General features: G+C 33.7%; 1 protein-coding gene across 1 annotated transcript; it reads right to left on the reverse strand.

Annotated features, from left to right (window-relative positions):
* Positions 1-10,360: 10,360 nt before the first annotated feature.
* On the reverse strand, positions 10,361-17,322 carry LOC144344948 (fibroblast growth factor receptor 2-like). The gene is made up of 13 exons (XM_085499273.1): positions 17,205-17,322; positions 16,738-17,040; positions 15,650-15,757; positions 14,965-14,983; positions 14,754-14,791; positions 14,560-14,648; positions 14,273-14,483; positions 13,664-13,774; positions 13,046-13,233; positions 12,814-12,936; positions 12,591-12,702; positions 11,372-11,468; positions 10,361-11,240 (listed from the first exon to the last, which is right to left on the reverse strand). Exons 2-13 carry the CDS (start codon positions 16,844-16,846, stop codon positions 11,078-11,080), a joined length of 1,368 nt encoding a protein of 455 aa, XP_085355399.1. The 5' UTR covers positions 16,847-17,040; positions 17,205-17,322; the 3' UTR covers positions 10,361-11,077.
* Between the last annotated feature and the right edge of the window lie 2,072 nt (positions 17,323-19,394).

The following is a 19,394-nucleotide window of genomic DNA, read 5'->3' on the forward strand; positions in this document are numbered from 1 at the left end:
CGTCTACACTCGGTGATAATTGTCATTTTCAGTCACATAGCATAAATGACAGACATGTAACTAATGTAGTGAACATTACGTACATCTATATTTAGTGAATATTTTAGACATTGGTTTGGGAATTTTGTTTCTTATTGCGATTACAAAAACAATGAAAGCAAAAATATGGTGGTAAGGTCACTCTGATCTTATATTTTGCCAAAAACGTATGATAATATTGAGTAATTACCAAGTACTACCATTGCTAGGCTAATACCATTTCATGGATTGTGTATGTATCGGTCCGAGCAGCTTTCACCAAAATTTTAAAGGCACAACAGACCGACAACTAGTACTGGTTCCCGCATTCTTATTTTCAATCACGATATCTTTCTTAGTTCTATTTCCTTTGTTTTCTATTCATAGGGCGGGTGTCCATGCTACTCTCAAAAGTTGCACGAACATAAAACTGTTTGTTATCACTTTACAAAAAAAAATTACGACAAATGCTACAGCCAAGCTATAAATTCAGTATAAATTCTAAGCAAGTCGACTTAATGGAAGTTTTTGCAAAATTACAGACTGGGTTACGTAGTATGGAACGTAGAATGTTTTTCAATGGAACTATTTTAGCTTTGTATAAATTGTAACGTATGTTATATTATACCAGTTTATTGATGGTGATAATTCATCAATTTGATTGGTTCAAACGCAAAATTTGCATATGCAATTAATGATATATTGGCTGATAATGCACGGCTAAACAAAGTACGCCTGCAACATGATTTAACTACAGGTTTAATGCGAAAATACATAAAACCGGCAGTATTTGATTTTTAATTATAATGTGCCGCTAAATTAGCACGGTTATTTAATATATACTCGCTAGATAAACACTCCTTTTATTATTGGTAGACACCATTTACCACATCTGATAGTGTAGCATTAGTAGAAAACAACCCGGCCTAATCCACAGATTAAAATTGATTGCATTATAATTTTGTAACCGTGACACCAGTCTGATCTTAATCTGAGCTTGCCTGAAGAAACTGATGATTTAAACTACCCTAATGGCAATCACTCGTTGATTGTCAGTGTTTGAGAATTTGGCGTAGCTAGAAGACTAAAACTTTATATGCTGATACGGACCAATGTGATCTGTAGCACCTTATTTCAAAATGCCGATCAGTCCAACAGTTTGGCAGTTATCTCATTTTAAAATTTGTTATTTCTTCTCACTCAGTCAGTTTTAGGCCAAGCTAGCTGAGTACCTAAGACTAAACTGTCATTTACTATGCACTTTTTAACATTTCAGCTCATTTCATGCAGCAGATCTGGGGACATATTAATAGGTACTTTGCTGGCCTACAAAAATCTGCTTCTAGCATTCTGATTGGGTAAAAACAATATCAAACAGTAAATCTGTACTTATATCATGTGTCATTGTCAATGGCCGTTTTTTTTTTTTTAAATTGAAATGTCATTGTTATTGTTGAAATCAACAATTATATGTTGTGCTGTGTGTCTCTTCTATCGTATTTACTCAAGTCAAATGTTTCTATTGTTGCATGGATTGTTAATAGTTGCCAGGATCTCCATTAAACGTCTGGACATTTTCAACTTTTTTAAATAAAATCACAAAGCAGACTTTTACTTTCTGCAGCAGATGTTTTCTATTTCTGTTAGTGGTGGCAGATGGTTTGGTATGCCAATGTCTGGTACGGTCCCAATACAGATCGAGGTAATTAAATGGATTTTCACTCGGTTATAAGTTGTGCAGTGTTTTAAGTGGGCGGTTAATTAACTAAATTCTCCTTAAATGAGGAGCCATACCACATACTTAATCTGTTCGCCCAAACGGTGTATATCGTCGATCTTTCTTTCTTTCATTCACGCAAGAAAACAATTTTTGATATATTTGACAACCACCTCATTAATAGCGAGGGACTGCAACTGTACTCTAAACTGTCAGTTGGATTACAAGGGTGCACTGGAGCCGAGTTCAGAATCTGCACATTTTCTTAACAGCATAACTAATTGTTTCAAGCTCACTTACAGCTGGCGTTCGTCCCATGACGACGCATGCAATTGTATCTGGGCCGGGTTGCGGAATCGGCACAATTCCTAAACAGCATATTAATCGTTTCAAGCTCGCTGACAGCTGGCGTCGTTCCAATGGTGGCACACGGAATTTAGCCTGGATCAGAGTGGACAGCGGCTATTAACATGTTCATTTGAAATTTATTTTCAGCTGAATTTTTCACTGTAAGTGATGATTCTTTTCATGGCAACTGTTATTGTTATGCGAATGTCATTGTTATTTATGCAATGCAAGTTACATAAGTATATCTGTCTAGCTGTGCATCTGTGATTATAATGCTAATGAAACCAATGACCTCGTATATTGTCAATTAGCCAATAGTCAACTGTCTGCCCCTCTATCTATGAACATGTATATTTGCAATCTATGGAAGCACATATTTCAACATTGCTAATAAAAGTGTCGTTTCTATTTGTATTTCCAGTTTGGCGCTGTTCTGTGCTTTTTGTGATACCCAAATGTATGTAGTTTGCTACAGAAATAATTATGGAAAATGCCCTGATAGACTTAAATCCGCCATGACATTATATGAACTATCACATGCCCCTAAGTCATCGACGAGCGCTCAACTACTCGACACGATTTTCAACTGAGAAAACATTTGGCGACGGGTTTTTCGTTTGTTGCTCCTATCATTTAGAACGAAGTTCCTCTGTCACAACGCTTGTACTGACCAACAGCTACTTATATGGGTCACTTAAAAAAAACTCATTTCAAGCAATGTTTTTAATTTTAATTTATTGTCATTTTAAACCCTGTTTTAAGCCAAATTGTACTGTAATTGAAACTCCGAGACGTAGTATAGTGCGCTAAATAGCATATTGGATGAATTATAATTAATATTGCTTCTGCGTATGACATTCTGCACAAATGAGCCACACAAAATAATCCATTGTTCAAAATATTGCATTTCATAGGATAGATAAACATTTTAATTATAACTACTTCTACAATGTTGCATAAGTACTACAGATGATCTTGTGTTATCTGTGTGTTCTATATTGATACATGTAATGGAATTTTCTGATGCTGTTGAGCTAATTATCGTGTTTGATTATAATGATATTTTTTTTGTCATATTCAAACATTTATTACATTATTAATAATACAAAATAATTTTACAATAGACATTTACCATACACAATAAAACAACGTACAGGACTGTATACTGTGGTACAACTGGTCAAAGATAGCCTAACTGCATAAGAAATTCTAGGGGCTAGAAAAAAAAACATAGAAATTCTCCCATGTACTATTAAATCTTACTTCTTGGCTTCTTTTACAAAAAATATGTTTTTCAACTAAAATTGAATTCTTTAAATAAGAAATAAAAAGAAACAAAAATAGGTCATAACCTTGTTTTTTTCCGCGTGTATATAAAATTCTTAGCATGCAAGACACAAAAGTTTAACACATGCCACCATTTTTTTGAATCTTGAATGCCTAACAATACGCCCTTCCGAGAGAAACTGATGCGTTCATCCAGAACAGCAGATAACCAGCATTCCAGTGATGCCCAGAATCTGTGTGTGGAAATGCAATCATAAAAGTAATGGATTGTTGTGTCGCGGGCTGAACAAAAGTCGCATTGATCTGACGAAATGTTTTCCCACTTTAAAAGCATTACATTGACAAATTCTATGTAAGAACTTTCCCAGTCTGTATCTACCCGTACATCTAAAATTTCACTCCATCTAAGTTTCGATTTAATGACCGGAGGTGGCATTTGTTGTAAAAACTGCAGATACAAGAATTTAGATTTTTTTCCATCATAATCTTAGATGTACGTTTCTGTATAACATCATTATCATACCTGAGCAAACATTTCCTTGCACGAGGAATTGATATCCTCAAAGTGTACAATTTCATATAATCTGCAAATCTTAATCGGTATTTTTGAATAAAAACCTTTGGTTCTAAAAATACACACTCATCATCTAGTAGATCACCAATCTTTTTAATTCCCACTGTATACCAATGCTGATAGGACAATGGGCTATTATTGGCTGTGACAATGAATTTATTAAACCAAAGGAATTCGTTTTTTTTCACTTCATTCTTAGTTAATGGTCGATTGACATTTATATCACTGTAATAACTGAAAACTTGGTTATAAAATAAAGGTATATCTTTTTTTGAATATGATTTATCGTATTTTGCCGAAATAAAATCTTTGCAAGATATATACCCAAATAAGCTCGTAGAATAAAGACACCAGCTGCCTTTACAATACAGCAGTCGGTTGACCCAACTATATTTAATCGCCCTTATTTGATATTCAAAATTAAGTACATTTAGACCACCCTTCGTAATGGATGTGCATATAATTTTTCTGCTTATTTTATTCCGCTTGCCAGACCAAAGAAAATTTTAAATTACTCGGTTTACTTCATTAATAATAGAAATTGGAACAGGTATAACAGAAGCAACGTACAATAGCCGTGGAATGGAAAGTGTCTTAATAATAGTTACCTTGCCAACAAGCGATAAATAATGTTGAGACCAGATATTTAAAACTGATTTCAACTTCTCGACTTTAGGATTAAAATTCAACATAAAGGAAGACTTATCATCTGGTGTAAACCAAATACCTAGAGCATAAATAGACTCATTAGTCCATTTTAGCCGAAAGGGTTTCTTCTCTAAATACCTGTGATAACCTAACCACTTAGCTATTGTTTTCCCTTTGTTTAAACGTAAACCTGCTCCAAAACAGAATAAAGTTAATACATTCAATACATTCTAAAGAACGAGTGAAATTTTTGAAAGATCATTATTAAATAAATTAATACCCCGAATATCATTACATTTCCTAACATAGATAGCTAACGGTTCGACAGAAATAATGAATAAAAAAGCAGAAACCGGACAGCCCTGTCTGACTCCCCTTTTCAAAGTGAAAAATTGAGATGCATGGTCATTGTTCGTAACACAGCTGGAGATATCTGTATATAAAATTGTAATCCACTTACGAAGCCCATCGCCAAAATTAATAGCCTGAAGTGACCGATGAAGGAAGCCGCACCTAATGGAATCAAATGGTTTCTCGAACTCGATAAAAAGCATTATGCCACAGATTTTTTTAAGATTTCCTAAATGAAAAATATCATTAATGAGACAAATATTTTTGCCAATATATCTACCATGGATATATCCAGTTTTATCTTGGTCAATAATTCTATCTAAAACCGTGTGAAGTCTATTTGCAATTAATTTAGTTAAAATGTTATAGTCTGTATTTAAGACATAAATTGGTCGCCATTTTTTTTAAATACCTTAAATCCTTATCTTTTGTTCGTATAAGTGTAATAATTCTTCTTTTTTGTACAATCGATAATTCCCCAGTGCGGAGTGAGTGTAGAATATTGTTATAAACCAAGTCTTTAATGTATTCCCAAAAGTGTTTATAAAATTCAAAAGTAAGCCCATCAGTGCCTGGAGATTTACCAACAGGCAGGATTTCAAGGGCTTGTGTACACTCTTCCAATGAAATATGAAATATATCTAATTGTGTTAAAATCAGAATCATTGAGGTGCACCTTCTCTTCAGAATAATGATTTTGGAAACATTTGCGCTGCTCATCTAGAATAAATTTGGGGTCAGTAGTAATAGTATCTGAATTGTCAAAAAGTTTAGTAATTGATTTTAATTTTGCATTTCTTTTCTCAAGCGAAATAAAATATCTATTATTCCGTTCTCCTTCCTTCACCCACTGAGCTCTGGATCTAATCATGGCACCATTTGTATAATGCCGATTTATATCATCCAATTCGCGCCTCTCCCTTGCATTCAACTCATATGAAACGGACGGTTATGTTTCCAACTGCCCAAACTCATTATATAACATTTGTTACTTTTCTCTATATTTACGAGATTAGTCGGTCGAAAAAGGAATACAGAACTGTCTGATGTCACACCTATAATAGACATATATTTTCCACATTAACATATTTTTGTTTACTATCATTAATGACACGGATCACAGACTCATGGAATTCATCATCCTGAAGTAGACTGGAATTGAATTTCCAAAAACCTTTACCTATAGGATTTTCAATATTATAATTTAAACGGAAAAAATGAGACTGTGATCTGTTTTAATTGATTGTTTGAGCCCGTAATCAAGTCTGGATTGAATGAGTAGATGCCTAGTATCAGGATGTTATGCATGAATTTGATTTATGTTACATTTAAAGCACCCGTAGCATCAGATCTGACTGGCGAGCTTTCTTTTGTTTTGTCACGTACGGGATACCCAGAAAAGTCCAAGCTTGATACCATTTGTTTCATTCCTATACAGACACACCTTGTGCCTGATGGGGGTGGGATTGTGAGGACAATTTTGCAATAAGAAATATATTCTATATATAGAAGTAGAGGTTGACCTATGTACTGGCGATTATGTATGCTGCAAAGATTTGTGATATTACACGCAATATGCCTGAAAGCAAAATAAACAGAGCTATAAACAATAAATAAAAATTTTGTTCAATCAACAGCGTAACAATGTGGGCCAATGGCAAATAATCTGATTGCTACTGCCACTGTATTGGTTACTTGGAGCCATCCTGTTGACACATATGATGAATTTGAACAATATGCGTAACAATATCCAATTGTCTATAATCGCATTTGATCCTATACCTAGGTCACCAGATAGTGTAGTGTATGAAATACGAGTGATAATGTAACACACTTCCCTTTGCAGATAAAAGAAATATTACGATTTTCTTAATATAGTACATTTGACATATGCTTTACAGCAAATGCCATAATTTTCATTCACGAACATTTACCTTGAGAAGGTTCAAACTAGTGCATAATGAAATCATTATTTCCTTCCAAAATATTATAACAAAGAAGCAGAACTGCACTTTGCATGGATCCTGCTCACACCAGAACAAGCGTGTACCCATATATGTTTTAATAATCTAAGCACATACTTATGTTTTCTATGGCCAATATTTTGTTTCTGTAAGCATTTCAATAACGCAGTATGCAAGCGAGTCTAGTGGATTTTCATTATATATTCAGTGTACCAACACTTGTATATTACATAGCTATTATTGTTATTGACAAGGATGCAAAACGAATTAAAAAATTATTTATTAAAGGTTTAACATTATAATCACAAGTGTAACAGCTTTTACCAAAATACTGTTAATATTTTGCATCTCGCCGGGCACGACGTAGAACCATTTTGACCATATAACAGTGTACAGAATTCAGAAATCAATTCGCATATTCAAATCCAGAAACAATGAAAGCACAATTGTTTGCACACTCATTTCGTTTGCCTCGCAATCATCTGGTACACGCAGCGATTTTTAACAAAGCATCTGTTAGCTTGTTTGCTAGTAATCCTCGAATTGAAAGAAAGAATGTGTACTTTAAATATCGATAGAATTTATCGTTACAAGTTCGAGTGATTATATAATATATACAAAATATAGAGATTTGACGGCAAAAAACACATTAATTATTGATAGATAGATAACAAATGCAATTAATGAGGCGCTACGCCGTGTGAGAATCAAATCCTGTGTTGCGTTTTGTTGAGTGAATGTTCGTGCCCGGTAATTATTTGTATGCTCTTGACTAGGCTATGGCCAATACTTTTATTCCCTAATATGAGGCAAGCGCACTACTTAACCAGGAACACTAATTGTATACATCTAAATTCATAAAATAAATAATGCTGTATCCCGACTGAACTATGGACTAAGTATTAGTTGCGCTAATTTATTCTGGGAAGTAACATACGTTTCCTGCTCAAGTTTAAGTGTTACAAATATATTCAGTAACAGTTATGCCCATAACTAAGCTAGAAGAAAAAGTGCTATATTTTATCTTTCTACAAATGTTGCAGGTGAGTGTATACATACAAATGGGAATGAACAATGAAAAATGAATGTATTTTCTTATTTTGTAGAAGCTATTGTAACGAACTGTCCAATTGAATACTCTTTGTATATTGTAAAACTATGAGCCCGCGTTTTTTACAGTGATCACATGTTTATATTTCCATATATACAATTATGGAATAAATGATGAGATTCAAAATAATTGATTGCACAAAACCACGCTTGTAGTCACAAAGGAACTTTTAGTTTTGAATTGTATGCTAGGAGCGTGACTTGTTTGAACGCATCGGTATACTTTGACGTTGGTGGCGCTCAGTTGTAAGATTTGCTCAACGTTCACATAAGTGTGCAATTGAAAATCAAATAATATTAATACGCCATGTTGAAGAAGACCAGACTGCTTTTCATAACAATAGTATTTAATATATATCCTATTTTTCTTTTCATATTGCAATGTTCATCTTCTGAATGTAAACTATATTAATTGTTAGTAAAGGTAGTATTGATCTATCGGCATGGAGACACTATTGTTTTTTCTGGCTGATTCCCTATTTAAATTTTAAGCGATTCTCTCATACTTGCATCAGAATAGGCTGTATAATTTTAGGTAGCCCTGGATATAAATTAATATTAAGTCATGTATGCCGACGACATATACATATCACTTATGAATGTGTCACCTTCGTTCGTTTTACCACTAGTAGATATAAGCATATTGCATTATAGACATGAACAATGTTAAAATAAATAATTGTTCTCGCTTATGAAGTACATTTTAATGTTGGTAACACATGTGTATAAAACTGTTATTTTCAAGATTAATATATTTGCCCCCCCCCCACAATAAGCAATACTATACATACTATAATCAATTTACATATTTCTGTACAATCTAACTCTTTGCAAATTCAGTATTCACTGTCGGGTGAGAAATGTTTAAATGACCATTAACCGTTTATGTATTAGTATGACACATATTCATTTATTCACAACTTGTTGACGCGATGCGATATTTAAATGCCATAGCTGATTTATGTTTATTAGAATAATGAATCACAATTAATTGGACAATTTCAATCTTGTTGATAATTATTAAACAGACCGATATGGGTGAATGTTGAACTATTATTTCTATATGTTTGTCGACGAATAAATGACTCGAGCGTTTCGCAATAGAATATCAAATATCGCCCTCAGAAGAATTAGGTGCGTTGTAGAATTTCTCTTGTTTCTTATTTTTGTTGCGGCAAATACGACCTTTGACCAAACCTCATTACACCTGATTATATGGTTGTGTACTCGAGCTATGGAATGTTAAACAACAATTGAAAGTCTAAAAATAGGTATCGCATTACAAGGAGCTAGTTTTAAGTACTTCGGTGCCTGTCACGATGACCTGGTTTGACCTTTTCACGAACGAGGAAGTTTATAAGTGCGCTAGCATTGCAATACACACATCAACTACATCGTACTATAGTGTACTATAGTTCAAAGTAGAAGCTCGATTCATGCCTGAGCAAGTAAACGAGGTTACATATATTATAATATGTTTTTTGAACAAACACGGAATATTGTTTCTACAAAAGAAGCGTTGTACGTAGAAGTACCAATGTTGACCGACCCAATTGAATACTCCATTGAAGTTAACACACATTAACCACTTTATTACTAGTCAGCCTGACAGCTTCCTCGTTCCAACTCAAATCACAGTCACTTACAACTCTGTTAAGTATCTAGTAGGCGTGTGTTATATGTTAACCAACGATAACTGCAATCCCTGACAGATTACGTAGTGTCTAGGTCTACTGTATAATATGTGTTAAACATTTGGTAAGACATATGATTGCATAATACGATTGCTGTTAACGATGTATGGATTAACAATTATCGTGTGTGGGATGTCTCTATGCTGACACTATACTATCATAATTGGATACGCCGCCGTTACAATTTGCATCCTTAACTACAATATAACGATAAAAAATCATCGGTCACTGGTATTATAGTGTTTGTCGCATCAGACTCATAGTCTGTAGACCTAAGTCCAAATCTTACCTTAGGCTGAACATCAAAAAGGTCGACCCCTACCCTTTGTGAGTGTGCCGCAGATTCAATAGTAAGGCTAATTCCACTGGCCGAGATTCATTCACTAATGAATGCGACTTTGGGTCTTGGTTAAGGTCCGCAGGTGATTGTATTCGACCAGTACTGGTTGACGCACAATCATGAATTCTGTGTCAGCACCAGCACTTGCAATTTACACATACAAAAAAGAAGGTCAGGAACGACAACAGTGACATTCAATGTCCGGAACTGTCGTCTAGCACAAAAAATTAACATTTAAAAAATATATAATATTGATATGCGCTATTGCTCATGTACACATTGGAGTATAGGAATAACCAACGACTGAAACATTGTTATTTTACTTTTATTGTATTTTGCTGAAAAGTTAACTATGTTACACAATATAAGTTGATGGGTTTCACCTCATTGAACTAAAGTCACATGTCATGCGTGACATCGTATTATTACACAAATGATGGATCACATCACTGTATATTCAATGTTTAGTGAACAAATATGTCACTGATAATATGCGGGAGGTTGCATGAGTATTACTCAAACACGATATGTTTTTATAACTCTTTGTTGAACGTATCGACGTCAGTGCGCGCATGTTACTGTCACTTACTTACTTACAAAATATCATAGAATGCTTGTAATCGATATGAAATATCAAATCACATAAATAAACGAGTTTCGCCAATTTTATCACGTAAATTTATTTGTGATATAATGATAATGATTTAGTGCGAAACCTTCAGATCGTTGCATGAGTGTACACCTACTGCAAACATACTACTAACTAAAAAATATTATTATTTATTTTTGCAATAATTTGAGGATTTATTTTAGCTACGAAGTCACAATGTGATCATTAAATATATATTTACACTATATATGAATTATTTTCCTATTATTTAATTAATCTAAAATTGTTCCAGGTGTTTGATATATATTTTATCCGAACTATTTTGACCCATCTATACATCTTCTTTAATCAATACACACCTAAAAAAAGCAATAAGAAAGAATATGTGGTAAAAATCGCTATAGACCGCGTTCAATTCAGTTAATACGTTGGTCAATAAAATAACCTTGGAATGATTGTACGCAGAATACACTACCAAACTTGGCGTCATCCAGACACGTTTTTATATTATCCACAATGTCCTTGAATGTTGGTCGATGAGAAGGATTAACATTCCAACACTTTAACATCAAAGAATACCTGATAATATACATAGTAATAAGACACCAAATCATACACTGTGATCAAATATACACACGGTAATAATGTTATACAGTATAATTGTTGTCATAACTACACCTAATAACTGTAATTGATTTGAATGTACTCACAGTTGCGTGTCACACTGTCCGGGTTTAGGCATTCGATGGCCTTTACCTAGTGATTCTATTAATTCTGGTACTGATATGTTTGGGTAGGGTTCACAACCTGTCGAAAAAGAAACAATAATTTGTAAAAAATATGTTAATCACTGAGTAACCATTTACGTTGTTTGCGTACTGGTGTTGAAGAGATGTTCGATATTTGTGTTTATATAGTGTTAAAATAATATTTGTTGATACATAACAAGTGTAGCGATCTTTTAAAATGAACTTAATACATTTTCAAACACAAAAAAAATATCTAATACGCAGAAATTATTTTTTCTTCGAAATACGTTTGCATTAAATCATAGTGTAAAAGTTGGTTGAATTGGAATGCACATGTCATCAATTTGTCTTTAATTCGAGATATATGGTGTCCTCGATAATGAGAAAACATGCTTGGAGTGCACAGAGTGAAAAGAAGCTCGAGGTTAACTGGCGTGGCGTGGGTCAAATAACTTTGCAATAAGTCAATTTGACCTTTGGTTCAATATGTGTTTGTTTTCAAATTTGTGCCTATGAAGTACTATTTACTTTTATACATCTGACACCCAAAACAATATAATTCAACGATTCGTAAAACGTAGTATGTACGTGTTCGAATGCGGTTAATAATATAGTGGTGTAATAATAATGCAGAAAGTACGGGTTCGCAACGAACTTTGCTACGCGTTGGTCGTAACGATCTTTCTACTGCCTTCGCGCATACTTTGCCGTATTATCGTAATAACCACATAGTGATTACAACTGGTTGGAAACTAGTTACACTTATATAATTGTATAAAACAGTGAATTTTGTGACAAATGAAGAACGGCTAGACGAATGGGTAGACGGTGTTCAATAGCCTACAACTAAACTTTTTTTTTTTGGCAAACAGCCAAATTACGGATTTGTTAGTCCTGCGACGTTTTACATGTTTGCAATGGAACTCGTCCATGGGTTAGTGTTAACATGAACAGAAAAAAATGTATCGAGGGTCCGACTGGCCGGCATAGTCTGAAAATACTAGAGCGACCTGTTGAGTGCATAATCGGCTGAGTATGGAATCCACGCTTGAGTACGATCAAATAATTGCTTTGTTTACATTTACCGACTAAAGTAACTAGGCCCAGATAGACAGGCAGTTGCACCGTTCTCTCGCTATTGGCGCAAAACAAACATTTGTCATAAAATATATACACGTACCTAATGTAAATATTTCCCATAGTAAAATTCCGAACGACCAAACATTGCTTCTGATTGTATGCACGTTTTCTAGTAAGGTTTCTGGTGACATCCACTTTGCATATAGATGCTTCTGCATGTGAGATATACAACGTGTCTTGTTAATGGATGAGTAAAATATATAAATGTCACTCAATGTATAGCCGATACCCCTTGTAACAATATTATATGACGTTTAACTTGCCTGAGTGATTGTATCATTACGATTTTTATCACCAACATCTCTCGCTAAGCCAATTCTTGATAATTTGCAAATCATTCTGTTATTCATCAATATATTACGTGCAGCTAACTCAGAGTGCATGTACTACAAATAAATAAGAGATATGGTTATGTGTTATCGAGAAAGTTAATATCGAGAAACGTATATAATGGATATGTACATGCAAATTTATTTAATACGTGAAGCAACATACCTTCTTCCACTCAAGGAACTCCATTCCCATTGCACACTGATAAGAAAAACTAAGAAGATCGTAGTTTGTCAGTGTGTTTCTTCTCGTAGTTAAATTGACGTATGACGATGTCTCCAATTCTCGTGAATTTTGAAGACGCTTTTGTAAATTCCCGTTTGGCATGTATTCAAATATTAATAGAATTGGATCTTATAAAAAGGGAAAGTATACAGACATTATAGATCATATATATATATATATATATATATATATATATATATATATATATATATATATATATATATATATATATATATATATATATATATATATATATATATATATATATATATATATATATATATATATATATTAATATATATATAATTGTTTTACATTTAGCACCGAAGATTTGCCGTTCGTTGTCATTCGGGTCATAATCCATAATCAGGCGAACAAAACGCACAAACGCACAGAAAGATTGCACGTAAATATCTAATGTTTGTTATCAATTTTGAGAATTATTTGAACATTTGAATCGCCGATTACATACCCTCGGTAACTACAGGATGAATTATGTTTTCTTTTTCAAGCGTATTGATCTTTTTAGGTGTATTATAAATTAAATAACAAGATTACCGTCTATCGTGCAATATCCTAATAAATCGACGACATTTGGATGCGAGCCAAGCGATTTCATCATATCCACATCATTCAGAAGTGTGATTCTTTCATCTTCAATTGGGTTTTCTGTGAGGATAAAAATGATCAGTAATGTGCAATGCAGTATTTCATAATATTAACTATAACAACACTAGAACTATTCAGAATATAAGATTTCTAGAACCAGAATATTATCTGTTTTACTTGTTCATTGCTTATACTTATTAACTGCAATTGGTTAGATCGGGGCGTAATCCAATAACATTAAATTAGAAACTATATATTAACATTCAACCAACGGTATTTGTACGTAAGATGCTGCGCTAAATTTAGTGATTCATAACATATTGAGTATGTAATGTATATATATAATGTTCGAAATTACTGGTGTACCAAATTGATTTACATTTAATAATTACCAAGGATATGGCGCATAATTAATATTCATGTTAGAATAAAATATTGACCAATAAAAACATACATATTGATCCCTGACTATTTTTAAAGTGATTTTAAAGAAGAACGTTAGGTAGTCAAGTAATGACAATATATTTAGTGTTGTTCACATAAAAGAAATAATGTTACCTTCAAATATGTTTACTACAACTGTAGTACTCCCACGTGTGTCTGCAATATTCCATGCTTCTGATTTAGCAATGTTGCCATATGATCCTTTAGCAATTATCTCGTTTATCACAATATTTTCTCTTGGAAATTCCCAAACCTTTTCATGGAGGTTTGTGTAGATATTTTCTGCTGATTGTGTTTTCGTAAGCGAAGCGTACACATGTTCGCCCTGTAAAAAAAATCGAAATTAAAGCGAATATATGTAATTTATTGTGAAGAATGGTAAGTCATATATGTATATTTACCTTTGTTTGAAGGTTATTCTCAACGACACGGTCATGCGCTGGTCCTTCATGTTCATCATAAGTTACGTTAACATCAACAAATGATGTCTCTAAGTAAATACAAAGAAAACATTAATTCTTGTTCAAATAATAAAAATAATTGCTTTAAAATTTGAAACGTAATTTTACAGTGCTCAGGACTGCCAGATCCATACCTGCATAAGGGGAGATGTCATCATCTATTGAATCTTTTCTGTAAAGGGCAAAACAAAAATAAACGTGCCAGATTATCAGAACACGTGTTAATAATGAACAACGGAATTGATAGCATAGAAGTTGAGTTTTGAAAAATCGTTTTTAAAATTACTTTATATTCTTTCACGTATACTGCTATAATGTACATATCAAACATATAATTATAATTACCTTACAGACGACTTGCAAGCTTACATGCAAAGGAAAAAAAAATAGTTAGGTACGAAGACAATATAACAATAATATATTTGAGATGATTAAGCCATTGCGATTATATACGATAAGTACAATAATACAATAACGCAGCTTATCTATTATCATTGGGATCGACATTGGTGATCTAAGTATGATTTGGTATTGTGTTCTGAAATCATTATAAGCAATGCCATCCTGGAGAAACATGTTTTTGACTGGGTAATTATTGGTAGCAATATATTAATCTGATCCGCCTGCCGTGGTATATGTTTGCATGTATTTACATAAATGTGACGTATTTCTTGATTGCAACCATATATCATATCGATTGACACGATGTGTTTATATTGTTGGTTTATATCATGTGCTATATAAGGGGATGAAAGAGTGAAGTAACTAAGCATGGGAATCATGCTGATATCAATCATGGCAATACACATTTCTTGAAAGGCGTATTCTTTAGCGACGAAGAAAAATAATTTTACTGCATTGTATATGACGAACGATATATCGTCATTGGATTGCTCGGCATAAGAGTGTGTGCATCATAGACTAGAATTATTGGTTCCCACCAGCCTTGCCGCGATTTTCGAATATATATAGTTCAAAGTGGTCAACTTTGATATATTTGTGCGCATGACCAAATCAACAACTCGCATACCTGAATTGTCTGTCAGACGCTTTCGTATGAATATAATTGAAAGAGTTACAGCAATCAGGAATAAAATAATACAAATCAGCGCTATGACCCAAGAGTTAACACCTGAATCTGGAAAAAAAACACATCCAGATAAACACATAATGGCACAAACAGTTATATGCGTTCGCCCAGGAACTACCAGCAAACAATTAGTATTCAAATTATAGTATAGTTCCAACAAAGTATACTTTAGATATTTAGAAGCGCCTAACAAGTAATAAGAACAATCTTGTCATATTAAAATTGCAAAAATGTTGTAATTCATTGACAAGTACAATGTCACAATATTTTTTATGAAAGTGGCAATATTCTGGATCACGTCATAGGAAGACTGTGTTCAAAATGTGAAATATAGCACACATGTCCAGTATGTTAATACGGCGTAATTATATCGAAGTGTCAGTTCGCACCATTTATCTATTTCCGCAAAAATGGATAATTGTAAACACGAGTGAGAGTTTATGAAATTATTCATCATCCATAATAAAGAAATTTTGGCAATTCTGACTGTTATGCAAATAACTTTCATATACATTATAATTGCTCAAGTAATTTCCATGATTTATTCGTTTTCCAACAAACCACTGGATACAAATATTATTTGCGTGATTCCACAATGGCAGCCAACGACAACAGTTTGGGAGACCTTTTTTTCTGGCTTAAACTCTCAGCAATGAAGTTTTTACACTTGGGGTATATGTCCTATATAGCCAGACGGACACTGATGGGTCATTAATATTTTACATTTGTGTATTCTAAATGTGTAAACAGTCATCGATTCAAACATTTTCATTTCATTATATATCAATTATCATATAATAATATTATATTTTTATTTCTTAACTTTTAGCATGTAAAGCTAAATACTGGCATAACTGCCTGGTAATGATCAGCTTCTTTACAACACATAATCGACATGCTACATATACATTATTAAATACACATTATCGTATGAATGTGTCATTTTTTCTAAGATTTAGAACAGAAACAGCAGTTAATACAACATCCGTTTTCCTAAACTATCGCCATTTTCAAAAAAGGATACTCACCTGATGAAGGACTTAATACTTTTAATCTGATTACGTGACTCATTTCTTCAAATTCACTAAGTGCAACGCATTGGTATTGTCCGCTATCGTTCTCTGTTACTGCGTTCATAGTTAAAGTCGTATTTACCACATTACCATCTGGCGACGTAATGGCGACGTTTTTTGTGATTATATCACCATTATTTTTTTGCCAAATAATATTTGCCGCTGTTATGTACGGATTGGAATCTATCGTGCAGACCAGTCTTGCATTTCCACCTTCTTGTACCTCATATTCCGTCAATCCGGTGATGAATGGTCTGTCTAGAAATTTAGGATTGTGTTTTTCAACGTGCACCCGAGCAAATATTGATATTGTATACATATATCGACTGTTTGAATTGTATTTTAGCTACACGGTAATACTACACTTTCACCGAGTCATTGGATGATTCTTAATGTTGGCATGTTAAACAAGGATTACTTACAATGTACGTGTACGTTAGTTATACTACTTCCAATACCAAGGGTACTATCATAATAAATGTTTGACGCCGTACAAATATAGACTCCTGCGTCATCTCTATCAATGCTGCTGAAGGTATACAATCCGTTACTCTGTACTGATACACCATTTATTGACCATTGAATCGTTTCGATAGATGGATTTGAATCAGTTACACTACACGTCAGTGTTACAGGGTCACCCTCCATACAGGTTATGTCAGGTGCAACAGATACAGTTGGAGGGTCTGTGATCAAATAGACATGTTTCATCGTGATGAATACAATACATTTGCAAACAAACATGTATTCTGCTCCATACGGTGGCCCATATATACAATTAGTCCGCTACATGAAAATCCGTCGGCTATTTGAAAATCGTTCTGCTACTTGAAAAAAAGTCGGTCGGCTTCTTGAAAATTGCTCCGTTACATGAAAATCGGTCGGCTACATGAAAATCGGTCGGCTACATGAAAATCGGCCGACTATATGAAAATCGGTCGGCTACATGAAAATCGGTCGGCTACATGAAAATCGGCCGGCTATATGAAAATCGGTCGGTTACATGAAAATCGGTCGGTTACGTGAAAATCGGTCGGCTACATGAAAATCAGTCGGCTATATGAAAATCGGTCGGCTACATGAAAATCGGTCGGCTACATGAAAATCGGTCGACTACATGAAAATCGGTCAGCTACATGAAAATCGGTCGGTTACTTGAAAATCACGGTAACACAAATTATTATTTTTTTAAAGAAAACAAGCGGGAAACTATATGCACCCCAATGAGCTGAAGAAGATGCATTTGTGTCTCGTATTGTTTAATTATTTTTAAATCTATATAACGGCATAGTGTAAAACTCGTATGTATATTTACTAAAATCTTGCTACACGTGACGTACAATGAAGAGTTTAAATTTAAATCGAAAGCAATGAATTGACATAAACGCGTAGCTCTTTAAACGAACTTTGAGAAGAAATACTACGCGTGATAACTTACGCATGTTTTGCAATAACTTTTTCGCTGTTATTGTAATTAACATTATTGTTGTATAGGAGTTAAAATGGTTTAGAAATCCATTTCTGTATTATTATCACCACCGGAGGAGGGATACACGTGTTCACGTGGTTTTGAATCGTCACCTGGTTTGTTTCTACTATTATAATACTACATCGTACAACTTCATCTATCTAGTACTCAAATACCAATTTGATCTACGCATATATCCGTTTTGGCAATTGAGATTCTGTCATCGTTATTAATATCCAAAGTACATGATTAGTTTTCGTCCATTATTGAGTATTACAAATCATTATTATAGTTCATATAGAAATATTTTGTTTATACACATAGTGTTTATTGGAAAATATTGCGTCATGTAACTACGACTCGTCTCAATTGGGCATGTTGTACCGGAGCACCGAGTTACTGACGTTATAGGACATATTTTTATAGCTCCATTGATAAGGTTGTTTTAAACAAATCTATACCTCGTCATAGATCATTTGAAGGTGATCAAATTATGATTGAGTATACCTCATTATAGACCAAACATCAGCCATGATATGTGCATGGGTTTTAAGAGCGAGATTTTTTCTTGTTGTTTTTCGCTTTCTTTTAAATTTTAGAGATCATGTGTGCACGATATATTCACAACATGATGGTAGACCAAATTGTTGAAAATATCCTCATAGCATGTAGGTAGGCTTTGTGTGTCGCGCCAAAATTGCACACATTCCAATTATTACAGATAACATATTGTTTGTTTGTGCAATTAGTTTAGTTGACCGTTCTATCACCTCAGCTTTGACAATCACACCGATTTTCTTAAATAAGTCATAAACATTAGTGTGCCCGATTTACAACCCGTAGTTGCGAATCATGTGATATGACGGTCGGCATGGGGTATTTTCGTAAGCTGTAATCAATTGTTTTTATTTTTCGTAATAATGTAATTTAAAAAATAAAAAAACGCAATTTCGTAGACATGAGCAAGGTGTAAAACGTAATCAGCTATCCTATTCTTCCGTAATTCGTACACAAATCTTATTTTTTGTAAGTGTATAAACCATTTTCCACATTAAATGTTGTAATTCGTACGAAATTACAAACTTGTAATTCCTCATTTGAAGCCCGGTATCATGCGAAGAATTTTCCGTGCGCTAAAACTTCC

The sequence above is a fragment of the Saccoglossus kowalevskii genome, chromosome 5, assembly GCF_978046115.1.
Source record: "Saccoglossus kowalevskii chromosome 5, keSacKowa6.1, whole genome shotgun sequence".
Lineage (NCBI taxonomy): Eukaryota > Metazoa > Hemichordata > Enteropneusta > Harrimaniidae > Saccoglossus > Saccoglossus kowalevskii.

Excerpts from the sequence above, each read along its gene's own strand:
- LOC144344948 (XM_085499273.1), bottom strand. The coding sequence starts at position 16,846 with ATGAACGCAGTAACAGAGAACGATAGCGGACAATACCAATGCGTTGCA. Across the intron at positions 14,649-14,753 it reads TGACATCTCCCCTTATGCAG|AGACATCATTTGTTGATGTT; the intron begins GTATGGATCTGG and ends GTATTTACTTAG. Across the intron at positions 12,703-12,813 it reads GTAATGATACAATCACTCAG|AAGCATCTATATGCAAAGTG; the intron begins GCAAGTTAAACG and ends TCTCACATGCAG.